This window comes from Sceloporus occidentalis, unplaced genomic scaffold (assembly GCF_023333645.1).
Source record: "Sceloporus occidentalis isolate IW3139 unplaced genomic scaffold, rSceOcc1.0.p SCAF_4, whole genome shotgun sequence".
Lineage (NCBI taxonomy): Eukaryota > Metazoa > Chordata > Lepidosauria > Squamata > Phrynosomatidae > Sceloporus > Sceloporus occidentalis.
The window spans coordinates 28275476-28293681 of record NW_028316984.1 but is presented as its reverse complement, the minus strand read 5'-3'; the positions used below and the strand labels follow the sequence as shown (position 1 = coordinate 28293681).

Sequence of the window (18206 nt, the reverse complement as noted above, 5' to 3'; positions counted from 1 at the left end):
ACTCCACTGGTCACTTCTCTCCAGGATGAAAAGGTGCCATTGTTGAGCAGACAATGTTGAGTAGACATTCCTTTTATCTTGACTTCAACCAGGTGATTTTATCTTGACTACAACCATTCCCATGATCCCCATGGAGCTTGTTTGTCAGAGTCTAAATGCATGAAGAATAACAGTTATTTTTTAAAAAACAAAGTTACTTGTCAGTGTAAATGGCTGTGCAGGTGCTGTGTGCTACATTCTCCCTCAAATCTGCTTTATGTTGAAATGATGCAAATACTTTGTGTTGTCCCTAGCTTTGTGGAATTTGACGCCCTGGAGGCCCAGCCATCTTCCTACAGTCTCTACTGTCTTTTCACAAGGCAAACAAAAACCTGTTTGATGAAGCTTTCTTAACATCTTCTGGCTGATGGTTGATCTGATATATTGCCTGAGTTTGCTTTTGACACTGATAGTTGTAGTCGTGTACGTACACCTGCCTTTTGTTCAGGAACAATAGTGCATAAATATTGTAGTAGCTGTGATAAGAAAAGGAATCAGCACATGTAAGCTGGTTAAGAAGGGCTGTTTTTGATTAGGGGAACAGTCTTAAAGAAACCACCCCAAAAATCTGAGACTAAAAGACAAGATCTCGAAAAGTGTGTTGATATGAGCAGCATTTCATTTCTGAGAAATATCAGCCTTTTTAAAAGCTACATGATTCTTGTCCATGTGTACAAGTGCAGGGTTAGTGTTTTAACACAGCCTCTGAATGAGTGAAGAATTTTGAATAGATTTAGATAAGGCTAGATAAGAGGTAATATGATACAGACATGACACAAATATTTTAACTATTAGGTATCTTTTAATAATGATAATAATGATAATATTATTTATTTATACCTCGCTCTTCAGCCAAGGCTATCAAAGCATCTTACAATTTGTTAATTAGACATTTCCCTGCCCTCAGGCTTACAATCTAAAAAAGGACAAGACACAAAAAAAAGGGAATAGCAGTAGGGAAGGGGGAAGGTCCAGCAGATCTGCTCTCCCTTGGAGGCCTGATGGAGCTGGCTTGCCTTTCTCTCCTTCAAGATGGTGCATAGAAGGAGGGCTCAATTATTGGGTTCCTGTCCTTTTGCAAAAATTAATCTAAAATAGTCTATATAAATTTCAATTTATATTCCTAACTGGAAATACTATTTTAAAAAAAGTTGGAGCATTAATTTCTGTGTAAAGTTCAAAGTGCCTCCATATGTTGGGATTATGAATCAGAAGTAGTTAAAACATTTTGACTGTTAACAGTGTTTGCATTTCTTGTTGTGCGAGTTATTTTATTACTTGCTATTTGTAGCAATAATAATTCTACTTTGATGACAATAGAAATATGGTAATCTTGCAAGATGTAGAATACTCAGTATTTGAAGATGTTTACTAAAGTTTCATTAGGTAATTAAATACACATTCTTGTTTTCTTAATGCAACATCTTTGTAGTTGAAGTATTTAATAACTTGGACAATTTTGGAAAAATGTGCATGTTCTGCTGTTCTTGATTCCAAAGTTTGTTTGTTATTAATTATTACTGAAGGCTGCTAGCAAATGCGTTTTGTTAATGGAAATAGGCAAATGACTGTGATGCAGAACAGATTTTACAGAACTAGTTTTCTTAGGTTTAGTAGCTGAGTGAACTGGGTAAACTGGCTGTTCCTAACTTGTGTAAAAACAACAGAAGAACTTTATAGATATTTAGACACATAAGCATGGTAAAGTATTCTTCAGCCTTGTAAATATGTTAAACCAGTGGTTCTTAACCTTTTCATTGCAAGGGACCCCCTTTAAATATTGTTGACATGCCCCCCAGTCTTAATTCAAGATTTAAAAGCCTAATAATAATAATAATAATAATAATAATAATAATAATAATACCTGAACACTGAACCATTGACAATTAAACCATCTTTTAAACCTTTGCTCAGAGGTTCTGGAAGGGAAGGGAAGACTATTCTCCTGCTTCTTTCCAACCAGTTTGCAGCTGCAGTGGATTGAATGGTAATACGCAGGACCAGCCACTCTGCTGAGCTTGCCTTCTTCCCACTGACTCTGCTATCCCCTTTTCACCATGTGTCTGGCAGTAGGTAGACATTTATTTGACTGGCATTTTCAGAGGAAAGAGGGGAGGGCTTTGCCAAAGCAGCCCTGGTGGTGCAGTGCTTAAATGCTGGTACCACAGCTACAAAGTTGTGAGTTCAATCCCAGTGGGCTCCAGGTTCATTCAGCCTTCCTTTCATAGGTCGATAAAATGAGTTCCCACTTTGTTGGGGGCAATTAGTTTACAGATTACAAACCATGTGGAGTGTGCTGAGTTCACTATAAAGCAGTATAGCAATGCTAAATGCTATTTGTCATTCCCTTTTTACTTATGAATTGGCTGAGGGGATGGCTGTGGCCATTGTCCCCTCCCTGTACACAATTATATAAGTCTGGAAGCCAGTTAAAGACAGAGGAGGGCAGAAGAAAGAACAGAGCAGGTGCGTGCCTGTTCCTTGCCCCCCATCCCCTTCCTTTAACTGGCTCCCAGATGGATTGAGGTGGGATTACAGTCCACTAAAATACATACATCAATACTTAAAATACATATAAAAACACATCAATACAATTAATAGCAATTAATCTTAAAAACTAGCTTTCCAAGTGGCAATGCAGCAAAGTTATACAATGGTCAAAGGGTATTTCTTACATAAGGTCAGGTGCATATGCTCGCTGGAAGAGATCCATCTTAAGTGCTCTCGTAAACACCTCTGAGGAAGTAATGAGATGGATCTCTTCCGGAAGACCATTCCACAATTTTGGAGCAGCTTCTGTAAAGGCTCTTTGGGAGATTGATATAAACCTAGTTGATTCGTGTTCTAACACATTATTTCCAGTTATTCTCAGAGTGCGGTGTGGATTGTGTAGGGATAGGCGTTCCTGCAAGTAACTCGGGCCCAAGCTATATAGGGCTTTAGCAAAGGAAAAGTGTGTGTTGTACTTAATTACTGCAATGCAGATCTGGCTAACATCCTGAGTAGGTTTGGGGTGGGCACTTAAGATCTTTTAAGTAATTGGGGGCCCATAAAGTGTTAATTTTGGATGGGTTTTTAGTTAGATTTAAATCTATAGATGGAGTTGCAGAAAACTAAAAGAGGAAAACATTCCACCAAAATACAAAAATTATTCTATGATTCTATGAATAAGCAACATTCAATTCAAGTTGTACTAGATAGGAAGGTGAAAATAACCATGGAAACTTTGTACAAATTAGACAGATGCATATTGAAGTCTTTGGCTAAAGCACTGGTGATTGCCCCTCTCTTATATTTAATGGCCCCTTATATGACCATTAGTTGCTGAGATCCCCAGCTGTAATTAAGAACAGCTGCCAGTCCCTTTCATCGAAAGTGTACCAGTGCCATTTATGTCTGAGGCTTTAATTCCACCCGTCCTCTTTTCAATTTACAGCATACAAATGGCATCCATCTGTTGCCATCAGTACTATTAGCCATTATTTAAAGAAACAATACAGGTGACAGGAAGAAATCCTTAGTAGCAGCCGGCCCTCAGAAAAAGCAGAAGAAAAGTTAGCCTGAGGCTCCTCCTCCCCCAATCCTTAATAAATAATTAGCCTCCCTTATTTGATGTCTGAGTTTATACGTAAACTGCTTTTTAAAGAGAACCTGTTTTTGATTCAGGAGGCCTTTGATTTATAAGTAGAGCTAAAAGTTGTAGGCTTGATGTTGGGACATGCATAAGTTTGTCTAATGTATCCAAAATGTTTTTAATAAATTAAATGATAAATCTTCATGGAAATAATTTAGATGATAAATCTTCTCTAGTCTTTGCAGTGTGGCTAGCTGCCTTAAAACCCTGTTGCTTTGAAACCCTGCTTAATGGTAAGCCTGGCACCTGGGAGGCTGGCACCCTGCAGAGAGTTTGGTGTCCTAAAGGATACGATATTAGGCAAGCCTTTCCTCACATCCCCAGTGCCTTAGGCACTTTTGCAGGAGGGCAGGACTGCATCTGGTTATATCCTATGAAACCCTCTAATACAAACTGTTGGTAACATAAGGTCCTTGAGTTCACAAATAGATTATCAAAGCCTTTTCCTGTAACAACAGCTCTCTCCTTCCTTTTCCTTGAACAGCGCCTAGGATTATCATTCTTGTTATTGCAGCATAGAGCTGTGTTACGTTTTCAGAAGCCTTTGGAAGTGTGGTATGGTCTAAAAGCCTTGTGTTCCCTGCTCGTGTTTCTTCTGTGACTTTCAACAAGGGAAACTAACCAATGGATTTCCCACTTTTTGGGCGAAACAAATGGTGGGTAAGGAGTGGCTTGCTGCTGCCCCTTTGCTTGCCGGGTTGGGGCCACGGCGACCGCACATCACACCCCCAACCTGGCCTTTTCCCGGCGCAAAAAGGAGCAGCAGAAGGCCACTCCTTTTTGCACTGGGGAAAAGATGCCTTTGCCACCACGGCGGCATTTTTCCAGCGTTTCTTCAGTCGGCGTGTATAAACGCTGCGCTGCTGAAATGCTGTGGATCCACCACACGTGTGGTTGACTGTGTGACTTCCTGGCATACTGGGAGCATGCTGCTGTCTGAACACTATGCCCCCAGTCTGTCGAGAAGCCGACTTTTTTTTACCATCTATTTCACCCCTTTGTTTGTTTTGCCCTTTCTGCATCGTTGTGGGTTTTTATTTTGCAGTCTACACCAACATTCATACAATTTGTTGCAAACCTTTTTTCTAATATATAGAATTCATTTTTTCAAGTATTTCTCTCCTAATAGACTATAATTTTGTACGTAATATAAAGTATGCACTTTTCCCTAATAGCCACTCTTGCATTTGCACTTTCTGACTCCTGCTCTGCAAAGAGATAATTAGGAACAGATTGAAGTAAAGAAGTAAAGCTCTTCAAGAGAAAGCATTCAGCAAACAAGATGAGAGCCAGTGATACCCAATGAAGCAAGCACACAACACCCTCCTCAGCAAAAGCTCACTCCAAAACCTGCTTTAGCACCAGCAGAAAATCACTTCAAAACCTGCTTTAGTGGAGGGGGGGGGGGGGAGGATTTAAGTCTGAATTTTGGGTGATTATGTAGAAACATCTTTCTGGGAAAGAAATTATATTTCTTGTAGCTATGGAGTGATTTTCACTTTTCAGTATTAGGATGGTTAATTATTTTTTCTTTTCAAAACCCGACCACCACTTGTCAGTTTCCATTTGTCATCTTGGTCATACGAATGAGAGATGTATTGTTCAAATTAAAGGTTGCAAATTGAATGACAAGGTGGATGGGGATCTCTGAAAAATCTTCCCTTGACAATGCACCTGTTAGCTGAAGTTGTGTAGAGAGGAGCATCTATTTTGAAAAGCAGTCTGGGTCAAGTGTATGTCTTGAACACTGTGATCCTTATCTTACCAGTACAATTTAAAGGAGGACAAGGAGAACAAGGTAGTGCTTCCAGTATAATTATATTTAAAACCATGGCCTTGGGACATGAGAAATCTCCCTGAAAAAATATTACCTTGAATGTTTGCAGTGTACAGAAATGATTTGCTGGTCAGAGTCTTGTCTCCATCCCACATACCTTGACCTCACAGATTAAAATCACAAACTAATTCATACAAGCAAACACATACATTCTTTGGTGCTTTCTAAATACATTCATCAATGTGCTTTTTTCCCTTGGTATTTTAAAAGAAAGGGTTACAGCAGCCTATGTTTGTGAATCCTTAAAATTCCTAGTACTGAATCGCTTCTTCCTTCTCATGTGTTACTTCTCTCTCACCTTTTAAGAAAAGCACAAAATCTGTATTCTCTCATTTTGATATCCATTGCAAGCTGCTGAACAGCTAAGGAAGCATTTCAGGCAGCTGAGAATACGATTCAGGACCGCTATGTTCGTATAAAGGAATAAAAGTAGTAAATTTATGATACATATGTGTAAAATGAGAAGAAGAAAAAACACCATCACTGGTGAGTTTTGTTATGGGATAGAATAAAAGGTAGAAATGCATGACTATGCCTGGAACCCCATCTCATCCCCACTAAGGATCTTGCAAGAACTGGTAGTTACAAGCCAGGCTACGGCGCCTTAATGTGGGGTTTGAAAAGAGCTATGAGTTGATTAGACTTGGAGGCATTGCAGGGAATTCCAGATGGTGGGGGCATTGTAGGGGAAGGATCTGCCACCTGCTGTTTTTTGTTTAGTGAAAGGAACATGCTGGGAAAAGGGAAGGATTTGGGAAGGACTGCATTTGGAAGGAGAGCCCTCATCCCAGTGAAAGAGTATGGAAATGTTAGACAGTTCCCATTCTCAGAGTCAAGAGTCAAATGAAAACTTAGAAAAGAAGCAGTGTATTCTTGCACTGAATTGGGGATCCATCAGTACTCACAAAAAATGAGAACGTGTCAGTGTTGGTGTGAGAGAGTGACAGACAGAGAAGCTGCAAAATTAATTCAGTTTGACACTGCTTTAATGCCATAGCTCAATGCTGTGGAATCCTGGGATTTATCGTTTGTTGTTGCATTAGAGCTGTTTGGCAGAGAAGGCTAAATAGCTCCTAAAACTACAAATCCCAGAATTCTGTAGGATGGAGCCATGGCAGTTAAAGCAGTGTCAAAACTACGTTAATTCTGCAGTGTAAATGCAGCTGGGGAGGGGGAGAGAGAGAAGAGCTAAGAGAGATGGTGAAAGTAAAAAAGCATGACATAATACGCTTTTCTCCTCTCCTGTCAAAAACTTTCCTTTTGTCTTGATGAATGATCTGCTTCATGAATGACCTTTTGGCTTCTTGTTATGGAGATAATGTCTTAAAATTTTTGATTTGATTTACAAGTTTTAAGATATGAAAACTAAGAGATTGCTGTCTTCGCTATGTTGTTATAATCCAAAGGTCTCAAAAGCATCTATATCACGTTTCTCCCTAAGACCATGGGAAAGGTAGCTTGTGATGGTGGAGGGGAGGGAGTGCTTGCTGGTTATTTGATAGTTGTTGTAAGAACTTGCTTTCATTGAAGGTGTCTGTGCATCAGCTTTGAACATTGTGAGTTGCTTACATTTGAGCTAGGTTGAGTTACTAAGGGCAATTAATATTAAAACATTGAGGGTGGAGAAAGAGATTAGTGTTCTGTATCACATCAAGAGACTTTATTGGACCCAATATTTTGCAGCAAGATAGGATGAGAAAAGTAGAGACAGTCTTTATCTTTGATTGGTGCTTTACAAAGAGGTCCAGGGTTTTAAAAAAAAGGAATTGAAGCTGGTTGATAGGGAAGAGTGTTTCTGAAATTTGCAATTTGAAAATTCTCAAGGAGTAATAAAGAATGCTTTCTAATAAAGTGTGAGGTGTGGTGTGTTCTTTGAGGTAAGTCGCTAGTACTTCCTGTTCTGTAAGAAGCTGCTGTCATTGTGATAGATTTCTTCTGCAGAGCATATGGGCTTGGAAAAATGAATCCCTCTTAAATTTAACTGAGTGCTTATAGGCTTTTAACACATGGGTGCTAAGGAAGGGGCAAATAGGAATGGATATTGCTAACTGAATCTTTACATCTTGAAAATATTTTTTTCCTCCAAGGAAAATATGACTGTTCCGTATGAAATAGCATGAATAAGTACACCATGTCATCTGGAGGAAAACTCAGTGGGGGAAGGTTTTTGTGAGGTTTTTGTTCTTCAGTTTTTCATGTGGCTGGAGACCAGTGTGGTTGCCTTTTACGTGAATACTTTACAACAAGCCTTTATTTCACTTTTTAAGTGCAATGAATTGCTTTAGTGACATCTTGGCAAAATAATCTGAAACATATGTTTGACTCAAATGAGAAGAGCTCGAAAGATTTATTTGGTTCACTAATTATATGGTTGCTCAGAAGACTGGCATGTAGTTGAGGTTTATAACTATAGATGTTAACAATGTGAGGTGGAGAATGGTTTAGGATACAGTTTAGGACTCTGGATGCCGCAAGATCAAGTGGCTGCTCTCAACATGTCATCAGTGGTACACATATAGTAGGTCACACTTTTGGCTTCATTTCTGTGTGTCTTTGCTCATAAATGTAATAGCCACATGTACAGGACCAACATATGCCTGTAGGGTCTTGGGCCTAAAGTTGCCTTTCCTAACAATTGATGCCCCCCAGATGTGTCAATTTATAATTCATATCTCCCCCCTATGTTTGCTGAGTGATGATGACTTGTAGTCCAACACATCTGGATGGTACCATATTGGGGAAGATTGACCTACCAAGTCACGTTGCCCAGCAGCAAGAACTGAGATGCATGAGTGGAGGAGGAAGATAATAAACTGGGCTTTCTAAAGTTGGAAATTAGCACTGAGGCCAGAACACATACAAAGAGTAATATACATATGTTGGCCACCACATTTTTCTGACATCTGCTCCTGAGTGTCTACGTCAATATTATCCCTTTCTTGGGGATGACAGAAAGTGTCTCGGATGCTCCCTGTTCTTGCTGTTTCACAAGGGAAAGATGCTTGGGATTGTACTTTTCAGTGCAGCGAGAAAACAAGACCTGGGTTCCCTTTCTTTCTTGGATCTTTTCCACAGTTTGTGCTGCCATAGTCCAGTTCCTCTCATTTCATCTCTAAGCTAAAGGTGAGGTGACCTGGTACACTCAAGACTAATTTTACCACAAGCTAGAGTATATGGTGTACTTGGCTCTCCCACTTAGAGCCTTTATGGAGGTTTGGTTTACCGGGAAATTGGAGCCCATGAAGTAGACAGGGCAGAAATGGACAGCTGTGGCTCTCCAGATGTCACTAGACAACATTTTCCAGCATCCTCCACTTCCATCCTTTATCCTTCAAGATGGCTTGCATCCCAATAGTTGAGAACTCAAGTTGACCCTGACCAAACATTGATAAGTATGTTTTTACCCTACACTCTGACAGTATGAGTTTCTGAAAGTAGAAATGGTATTTTGGAGCTTGCTGATTTGGCCCTCTTAAGAGCAGGTGCTAGAAATGGTGATCAGCATTCTGAGAGATTTCCACCTCCATGTGTGTGTAAGTATTTTTATTTACATATGTACACTAGAATTTCAGGTGGGGTTGCAAGTTTTCCTTTTTAGCTACACCAGACACAACTTCTGGTGAAATTCAGGCCTTCCAGAGTAGGGTTTAGGAGTGCAAGTGGCTGTAGTGGTAAGAGGGATGCAAAAGTGTGTGTTGTGTATACATGCATGTACACATGCACATACATGCATACATGTGTTGTGCATGCACACTTTTTTGGACCCTAGAAGCTATTTTGAATATGCAGCTTTAAAAAAGTTGTCTTGGATTTTGTATGCAAAAGTTGACTTCCTTTTTTTTAATTAGATGCCTCTACTATCTGCTGTTCATTTTGTATTTTGTAATTTGTCTACATGACCCAGATAACTTTTGTAATCAAAAGTACAAATAAACAAATAAATAAAATAATATTGGAAATAGAGTGTTTTGCAGAACATTTTGTACAATTTATTTATTGAAAGTTATTTATTGAAAGTATGTATAGTTTTGTCTGTATAGGATGTTACTGCTGTTTTGTCATCCAGACTTTTAATACCTCTCCCTGGGCAGAGTACTATCTCATTCTCTTTCTTTTTCTTTAGAGCAATTTGTTCTACCAGCCCCGTAGGTTTTCATAAAGCCATGCACCTGCTTTCATCTTGTGCCAGGCTCTTGTTTGGATTGTATAGGGTGACCCGAGAAGCAAAGCTGCTGGCAGCTGGTGGTGATGTTATGCAAATGAAAAGCAGTGGCAGACAAGATGACTGTGATCCCCTACAACTCTCACCATCTAACGCAGTGGAGTTTGAGCATCTGATTACTCCAATTTGCTAGTTATTAGAACTGTTTTGTATAATTTTACATATCCTCGCTCTCCTCCTGTTGGCCCTGCAACTCTTCCACTTTCCACTAGTGTGCACAGTAATTGCTGCTGTCACATTGAATTGCATCAAATTTCAGCAGCTTAGGAAAGGAGCAGGTGACTTGTCTTGAAGGGCAGGAGTGGGCTGATGTAGTTAAAATCTCTACAGGTGATGGAAGAACCAGAGCTTGATTATATCTGTTGAATTACTAACTCATGTCACTTCAGTGTAACTGTGTGTGTTTCAAAGCTATAACATAGTGGTGACTTGTCCAAAGTAAATTGTAAACGTCACAGTATCTCTCAAAACACCTGAATTGCTTGGAAAATTTATTTCTAATAATTCAATGTGTATCTGAGCTCCATGTATTTCTGGAATGAAAAATGACACTTCTACTAGTGATTTTGCAACAAAACTGAAGTACAAACTACCCGATAATAGTCAAATATACAAAATTATAAGGGAACCCTTGCCAAACAAAGGTTTAAAATAGGGTTGACATGACAAATTGGCCTCACATCTGAGACAATTATTAGGTGTGTACTTCAGTTAGTATGCCATTAGAAGCTCCAGATTTAAGTCTTAATTTTAAAACAAGAAAATGAGTTCTTTCAGCATTGCTTAGTATGATTTTAAAAACCTGTTTCAAATGTTTAAATGAGTAAGTCAGCAGTGAGTTACTAAATTACCGGAGAATGTTGGCATGGAATAAATAGGACTTACTCTGTGGTTTGTAGTATGTACTAATAGAAGTTTTATATCATATAAACTAAAACTGGGCCAGTAAAGGATCAAAGAGAAAACCAGAAATACTAAAAGAAAACCAGAAATACTAAAAGTGAAAAGTAAATTTAAACTGATAGTTCTTTTTCACGATCCAGTGCCACACTGATATTTTCTGGATAAACGTCTTGATTCATGCTGATGGAGTCTGCAGGTTCAGTTAACAATGAACAGCAATATTCTGTGCAGGAAAACAATTGAAGCCCAGCAAAGAATTTAGCAGAAACTTTAGACTCTAAAGTCTTGCCTTGGCCACATTGTGCCTGCCTTGAATATGCAGGGCCTCACAAAGTGTTGAGTCAGCAGGCTTGGTCCAAAGGCTCATGGATGTGAACTAGATGTTGTTTGTGGTCAGTCTAAAAATGACTGCTAGTGGAGAAAGTTGGTCTTAGTTTGTATCCAAGGAGTTTTCCCAAATAAACCTTGCCACTCATAGGCAGCAACTCATTAGGGTTTAGTGAGCGAGGCCAGTAGATTTTGGTTGCTGGTTGTCTTGATTGTCATAAAAGGTTGCTGACAGTGGGAGAAAGATATAATTTCTTAAACTGTTGTGCTCCTTTTAAATCTGGTTTCCAAATTTATGTAAAGCAGCTGGTCTGAAGAATGGGAAATGACATTCACATTTTTACAAGTACCAAATGTACGTTCACTCACTTGAATTCATGAGTAAAAGTTCTAAATATAACACGCCTACATGTTGGAGCATTTTCATGTTAAAATACTTTTGAATCACTCTACATATTGAAAAGAAGGGGACGGCATTGCTCTCTGCATGTCTTAACAAAAGGTTGGATAGTGAAAGACCTCCCAATAATGCCAAAGTAGCATTGAACCATGGCTACCAATGCTGTACAGCAGAGGTGGACAACTTGTAATCCTCCAAATGTTGCTGGACTGTCATTTCCATCAGATTGAGTCAGCACAGTGAATGACAAGGGATGACAAAAGCAGCAGTCCAGTATTGGGAGGGCAGCAGGTTTCCCATATGGGTTATCTAGAAAGTTATAGTTACTTCTTAATTCCTCTTGAGTTCTAGAACCAGGGCATGTGTTAATGTAATCATGTGGGCACCTTTGGACTAGGCATATACATCAGTATAAGTAGATTATATCACACAAACACACACACCCCAAATTTGCTTTGGGTTGTCAGTGCTAGAATACACATTGACACATTGCTGAAGTAGTAAGTTTTTTGCCTAAATCTACACTGGGGTGGGTAAAATCCAGTCTGTAGGTAATATGTGCCCCTTGGACACTGATCTGGGGCCTGTAAAGACTCACAAAGCTCACAGACTCCCCAAACTGAAAAAATCGGGTGGTATTTTGTCCCTATCCTCATGGGTGAAATGCAGCATTCTTGTCTCCACAGACTACAAGTGCCTGGCACACTTACAAACCTACCCCATCCTGACCAAACTGGTTGAAAATGAACCATCATATGAACTAAACTAAAAGTTACAGTACATTACTTCTGGTTGGATCATGCATGCTGGTGCAGCTTGAGAATGGATTGTGGGAGTGAAAAAAGTTCCCACCTCCTCCATAGTCGCCTGTCTTGAACTTCCATTTAGCTTACAATCCTATCCTGTTTATTTCCCCTCCTCTTCTCTTTTCCCCTTGTTTTCCCTTTTAAATTTGTCCACAGGTTAAAAATATATTTAAAAAAAGTAAAAGAAAATGTGGATGCTCTGGTAATGAATTCACATGTGATGACTTCTTCTAACTGCAGCTGTAATATATATTGATTCAAATCTTATTGGTAGTCCTGACTAGAGTAAACCCAATGAATCAGTGGGATTTATCTATGTGTTGACTCACTATTTAAAAATTTGTTGAATGGGTCTACCTCAATTGCAACTAACAACAGAATGCCAGCCTTTGTCTGCCTGTTACTTTGGCAGATGGTGTTTGCACATTAGTGTTGTCCCTTTCTTTGATGTGACAAGGCAGTGGGCCTGGAAATTCCCTGTACTAGAATATTTGGTGCCTGCTATTTCAGGGCCTGAAAAGACAGGCCAAATTAAAACTGCTTCAGGTCACTTTGGACGTATGCTGTTTGAATGATGCATACTTCCTAAGAGGCCGGAAGCTACACCAAAGCCATGCTCCAGTCCTAAGGACTGGAGTGCTGCTTTGGTGTAGCTTCTGGCCTCTTAAGATGTGTGTGTCATTTAAAGCAGCTTTATTTTGGCCTGTCTGTTCAGGTCCTCACATTAGAGACATAAACCAGCTTGTGGAAGTGCATTGACATGCATGTTGTTTACCTATGGCAATAATGGAGAAATTAGGGCCTGTGAGCTTTCCTCAGTCCTCCAGTTTTAAGGTCTCCAACAACCCTTACTCCATGATTGGAAGTCCTATTGTGTTTTAGTCTGTACTTTTGCTTGTCTAAGGAAGCGAAATCCATCACTGAGAGACCAAAGGCCCATTCATACTACATAATGGCATGTGCGTTGCGCCACACCATGGGCACAAGCCCCATTCTTTTGAATGGGGCTCGAGCATACATGGAATTCCCCTTACACAGGGGGATTCGGAACAGATCCCTCGCGCAACGGAAGGGCCCACTGTACTGTTATTTCACTTTATAGTACTATTATAAAGTGGAATACTAATACTATAATTGTATAGTATGAATGGGCCACAAGATAAAGACGGATGCTTATCACATTCTGTCATGCAGCACAGACAAGTTCTTCAATGGTGGGAATTTGTATGATAATATCTTAATTCAGAATTTGAGAGTATTGTCCTACATTCCCTTTTATAAAAAGAGTTTTGCTGTTTTGGCAAAAGTCTACATTGCATAAATTACCCATATGTACTGTAGATAAAACACTGCCCATGCAAGTTCCTGTACAGAAGTTATGTATTGCCAACAGATTGCAGAAGATAACTATGCAGGCAGCTGGCGGCAATAATCTGTAACAACTGAAATTACCTTCTATCATTCAGTCAGTTTTGTCAACCCACTGGAGAGAAATAGCTTCTCTGTGAGACTTTGAAGGGGAACTGTTTTGCTGCTGTTTGAATACTGATGGATGTGACCTAGATAGAAACATTTTACAGTTGAGTTGAAATGGCTGGATGTTGTGATGTATATATTGAACACGGCATTTACCTGTTGCCTCATGTCTTCTCATGTTTTATTCTGTAGTTTTGCCCTCTCAGATGAAGCATATCGTTCTCTGAGAGACCAGGATAAAGATCAATGTATACTTATAACTGGAGAGAGTGGAGCTGGAAAAACAGGTAAATATATCTGATCTTTGACCTTCTCTTCTTTCAGGGATGTTAACATGTGTGCATTTGTTCTGGGGTCTGATCATTTCCACTCAACTCTGCCTCAGTTGCATGTCTTGTCACACTTTGATGAAAACTCAACTTTGTCAGATGGCATGAGCCTACATACAGTGTCTACAGGTGTTTTCTCCCTATCATGTATTTTGGGCCTAGTTCTCACTGAAATTATTAAACTTGTGGTGGGACATATCACTTGGCTGCTGCCTTCTGTTTTCTCCATATCATTCTTTACAATTAGAAGTTTATGAAAAGCAAAGTCCCACCATTCCTTTTTGCAGTAGGAGCTCTATGTAAAGTGCTGCCCTACGCAGCCATGTTGAGTTACATAATGGTAAGACCAATCCATACCTGTATCTTAAGTATATATGTACTGAGTGATTCAGAAAGAATGGTACAAAAATAAAGATGTCCTTATTCATCTCTGCACCATTCTTTTAAAAATCACCCTGTATTTTTGGTTGCAGCTCTTGGATCCCATTAACAGGATTCCTGTTGCTGTGTGTGAATAGTGAGCTATACAGATATGAAATGAAACCAATGTGTATATGTCAGCATATCATATACAGTGGTACATAATAAACATTTTTTATAAAACATACAAAATTAAAAAAGTTAAATGGAGCATTCCAATGAGAGCTTTCCCTACTTACACATTAAAGGCCTGCTCCTCTACTTTCCCTGCATATGAATATGATTTTGATTGTGATTTACATCTCTCTGTCCACCAATTTTCTCCTAATTTTAAGCTATTGTATTTTATTGTTTGTTTAAATGGTGATTATTTAATATTGTAGTTTTAGAATTGGGATGGGGGTTGGGAAGGGATTAATTTTTAATTTTATTATATTTTTAATTGTATTTTTTACTGTTGTAACCCGCCTGGATTCTTTGTGATTGAGTGGGCTATAAATAACTAATGTGGTGGTGGTGGTGGTGATGATGATGATGGTGATGATGATGATGATGATCTTTGTCTGCTGGCAAAAGGGGAGCTGGAAAGGGGCAAGCCTATCCTCCTGAAGAAGGGTGTCCCAGAGGGTGGGAGCAGCCACTAAGAAGGCTCTCTCCTGTGTACTCATCAACTAAATCTGGGATGGTGGAGGGACTAAGAGAAGACCTTTCCCTGAAAATATCAGAACTCTGGCAAGTTCATATGAGGAGATAACAGTCTTTCAGATAGTGTGGACCTAAGTCATATAGGGCTTTATAGGTAATGACCTGCACTTTGAATTGTGCCCAGAAATGAACTAGTAGCCAGTGAAGCTGTTTTAAGAAAGGAGGTGTATGCTCCCTACAATTGGTCCTTATCAGCATTTTGGACCTGCTGAAATTTTTGAACAGTTTCCAAAGGCAGCCCCATGTAGAGTGCATTATAGTAGTACAGTCTATCCCAGTGATGGCGAACCTATGGCACACATGCCAGAGGTGGCACTCAGAGCCCTCTCTGTGGGCACACATGCTTTCGCCCTAGCACAGAGTTTGCCAGAGTTTCTTACTAGAAAGCCAGAGGGACGTCACACTTTGCAATAAATAAGTGGGGTCTGGGTTGCAGTTTGGGCACTCGGTCTGTAAAAGGTTCACCATCACTGTTACTCTATCCCATCTTTTGTTTTATCAAGATCCCAAGACAGCTGATCAGCAATGTAAAAATAGATTTACACACACACACACACACACACACAGAGAGAGAGAGAAATAAAAATATGTTAAATGAAGAGGTAAAGGAGCAATAAAACCAAATTAATTGTATGAATTAATCTAGGTACCCCATGAAAAAAGTTCAGTTTGTCAGCAATTAATAGTGAGGAGGCCAGATAGTTCTTCTTCAATGGTACAGACTTCTACAGTATGGCTCATCCCATCAAGAAAGCCCTAATCCATACGGCTTCTCAGATGCTTCACTAAATAGGAAAGCTTGATACAAGTATAACAGTTTCATTCCACTTTAACTGCCATGGCTGTATTCTGGGATGTGTAGTTCGGTGAGTACATAGCACACTCCTCTTAACTACAACACTACAGCTCTCCGACAAATGAATCTCACAGGATATAGACAAAATAGTTGAAGTGGTATCAAATTGCTATTACTTTGTAGTGTGGATACTTCCAATGTTACATGTAATGCACTGAAAACTGTTACTTTTTGCTGGGGGTAATGAAAAACATTGAGTTTTGATGCTTTGTAAATAGTTTCATACTGGAAAAAGGCAGCCTTTGGAAAATCCTGATTCCACTTTTAAAAAAGATAATAGAAGCATTTTGAATTACATATTGATCCTAGCCAGGAGATGGTGAATTTGATACAAAATCCAATGTATAAAATGCAGTTTACTCCTGGATGATCCTTAAGACATTTAATTATCATTATCAATCGATCAATCAATATCATTTATTAATGCTTAGACCAAAGGCTATTTGCATGCAAAGTGTTAAAATATGATACAACATGTAAGGGCAACATAATAAAAGTACAACATCAAATAAATTAAATTACATAACAATCTTGCATGTAAAAGATTTAAAATTCAATTTGGTTAAACACATAAAATATGAACAATAAAACTATAATTAAATGAGAGCATCCCCGGAGCAATAAACAGCAATATCAGCAATATAGCTTGCCTGAATTTTCATCGCTGCCAGGGCAAAAAGAGGAACCATAGAATCAGTGATTGTCATGGTGTCCTAATTTTCATTCACTCATTTGTGTGCTTCAGTGCTTCCTTAATGGAGTCTTAAAACAACACTTGTCAGAATGTAAGTAGAGGATATGTGTTGTTCAGGGAGATCAGCAGATGGTTAGGCTTCCACCGTCAGGCTGGAATTCATCTTTGCATGACAGATAGTTGGGCTCTGAATATTTAGTGGCCTTTGCTTACCCGTTTTGACCTCTTTGGTAGCTGAGGAGAATAAGATTTCATATTTCATCTTGATTCATCAAATGCCCTTTCCTTGGTTCAGCAAGTAATCAAAATTTGATTCCAGGCTTCAATGTGGTCATTTGTCTTCTCTGTGTCAGAGGTTTGGATGGAAAGAAATGATATAAAATGTGATGGCTAAACATGCACAAAAAAGTTATCATGTAGTTTTTGTCTTGTGTGACTTTAGCTAATATGTTGCCTTCTACTACCCCAGTTCCTGAAGTCTTTAATCTTACTCTGGTAGAAGCGCAGTGAGGGGTCAGAAGTAAGCATTGTAAACAACAAGCTTAAACCTGAAAAATGCATTACTTCTGATTGGTTCATTCTGGGATTTGTATTATAAATGTAATACTGTACTTCTAACTATTGCAAAACCAACCTTTTTTTCCCTAACTTTGTAGAGGCCAGCAAACTGGTCATGTCTTATGTTGCAGCTGTTTGTGGCAAGGGAGCAGAGGTTAATCAAGTAAAAGAACAGCTTTTACAGTCTAACCCAGTGCTTGAAGGTAAGATTTGACTAATTAATGTTGATTGATAGCTTGCAGTAGTGACAGTTGTTGAATATTCAGCAGAAACCTTTAGATTTCTGTGTCACATTAATTATTTGGCTGGCAAACATTTAGTATAAAGATTCACTTAAATAACTGATTTTCCAGTTCCCATAAATTAATTCTGTGTAAATGGAAGAGAGGTTTTTAAAGACTTGTTCGTGTTCAACTCTTTCTTTACCCCAATAGCTCACACTGTTGAATATTCTGCCATAGGAGAACTTGGTATGTTTTTGGAATGCATGTCCCTTCTTACTTTATGTACTGCTGAAGATCTAAAGAAGTAATTTCAGATAGTGTTATCTTAAAGAATAATGCAGTCCTTTGGGGAGGCTCAATATCTTTAGAGAGCTATTTGAAACAATAGCTCTCTAATACCTTTGTCAGATAGCAGATAGTGTGCATATGTGCATACACGTATATAATGTGTAGTATCTAAATGTATAAATCTACAATTGGCCTTAGCTAAACTGTGAACAGGCAAGTTAGCATTTAGACTCTCATTTTGGTTGTGGCTTCTGCTGTGAAAAAACCTACTTCACTGGGGTGAGGGTTGGGGTTTTGGGGGTTTTAAACTGTAATTTGTAATGGTTTGATGTTTTATTTATACTGTTGGAAACCACTTTGATTCCTTTGTGAAAAAGCAGAATACAAATAATAATAATAATAATAATAATAATAATAATAATAAAAAATTATTATTATTTATTGGGAGCTTCACAAGTGGTTACATTTTTAAATGGCTTCCATGTTCA

The 18206-nt window shown here is 38.8% G+C and overlaps 1 protein-coding gene across 6 annotated transcripts in view; it reads left to right on the top strand.

Moving 5' to 3' along the window:
• Positions 1-18206, top strand: part of MYO1B (myosin IB) — a 156565-nt gene that overhangs the window by 62414 nt on the left and 75945 nt on the right. For 5 of the 6 annotated variants that reach the window (XM_089519562.1, XM_089519561.1, XM_089519563.1 and 2 more), the window contains 2 exons: positions 13837-13931; positions 17305-17409. In XM_089519562.1, coding sequence (XP_089375688.1) covers positions 13837-13931; positions 17305-17409 — 200 coding nt within the window. The remainder of the gene's footprint in view (positions 1-13836; positions 13932-17304; positions 17410-18206) is intronic. The other variant, XM_089519564.1, reaches the window with a different exon arrangement.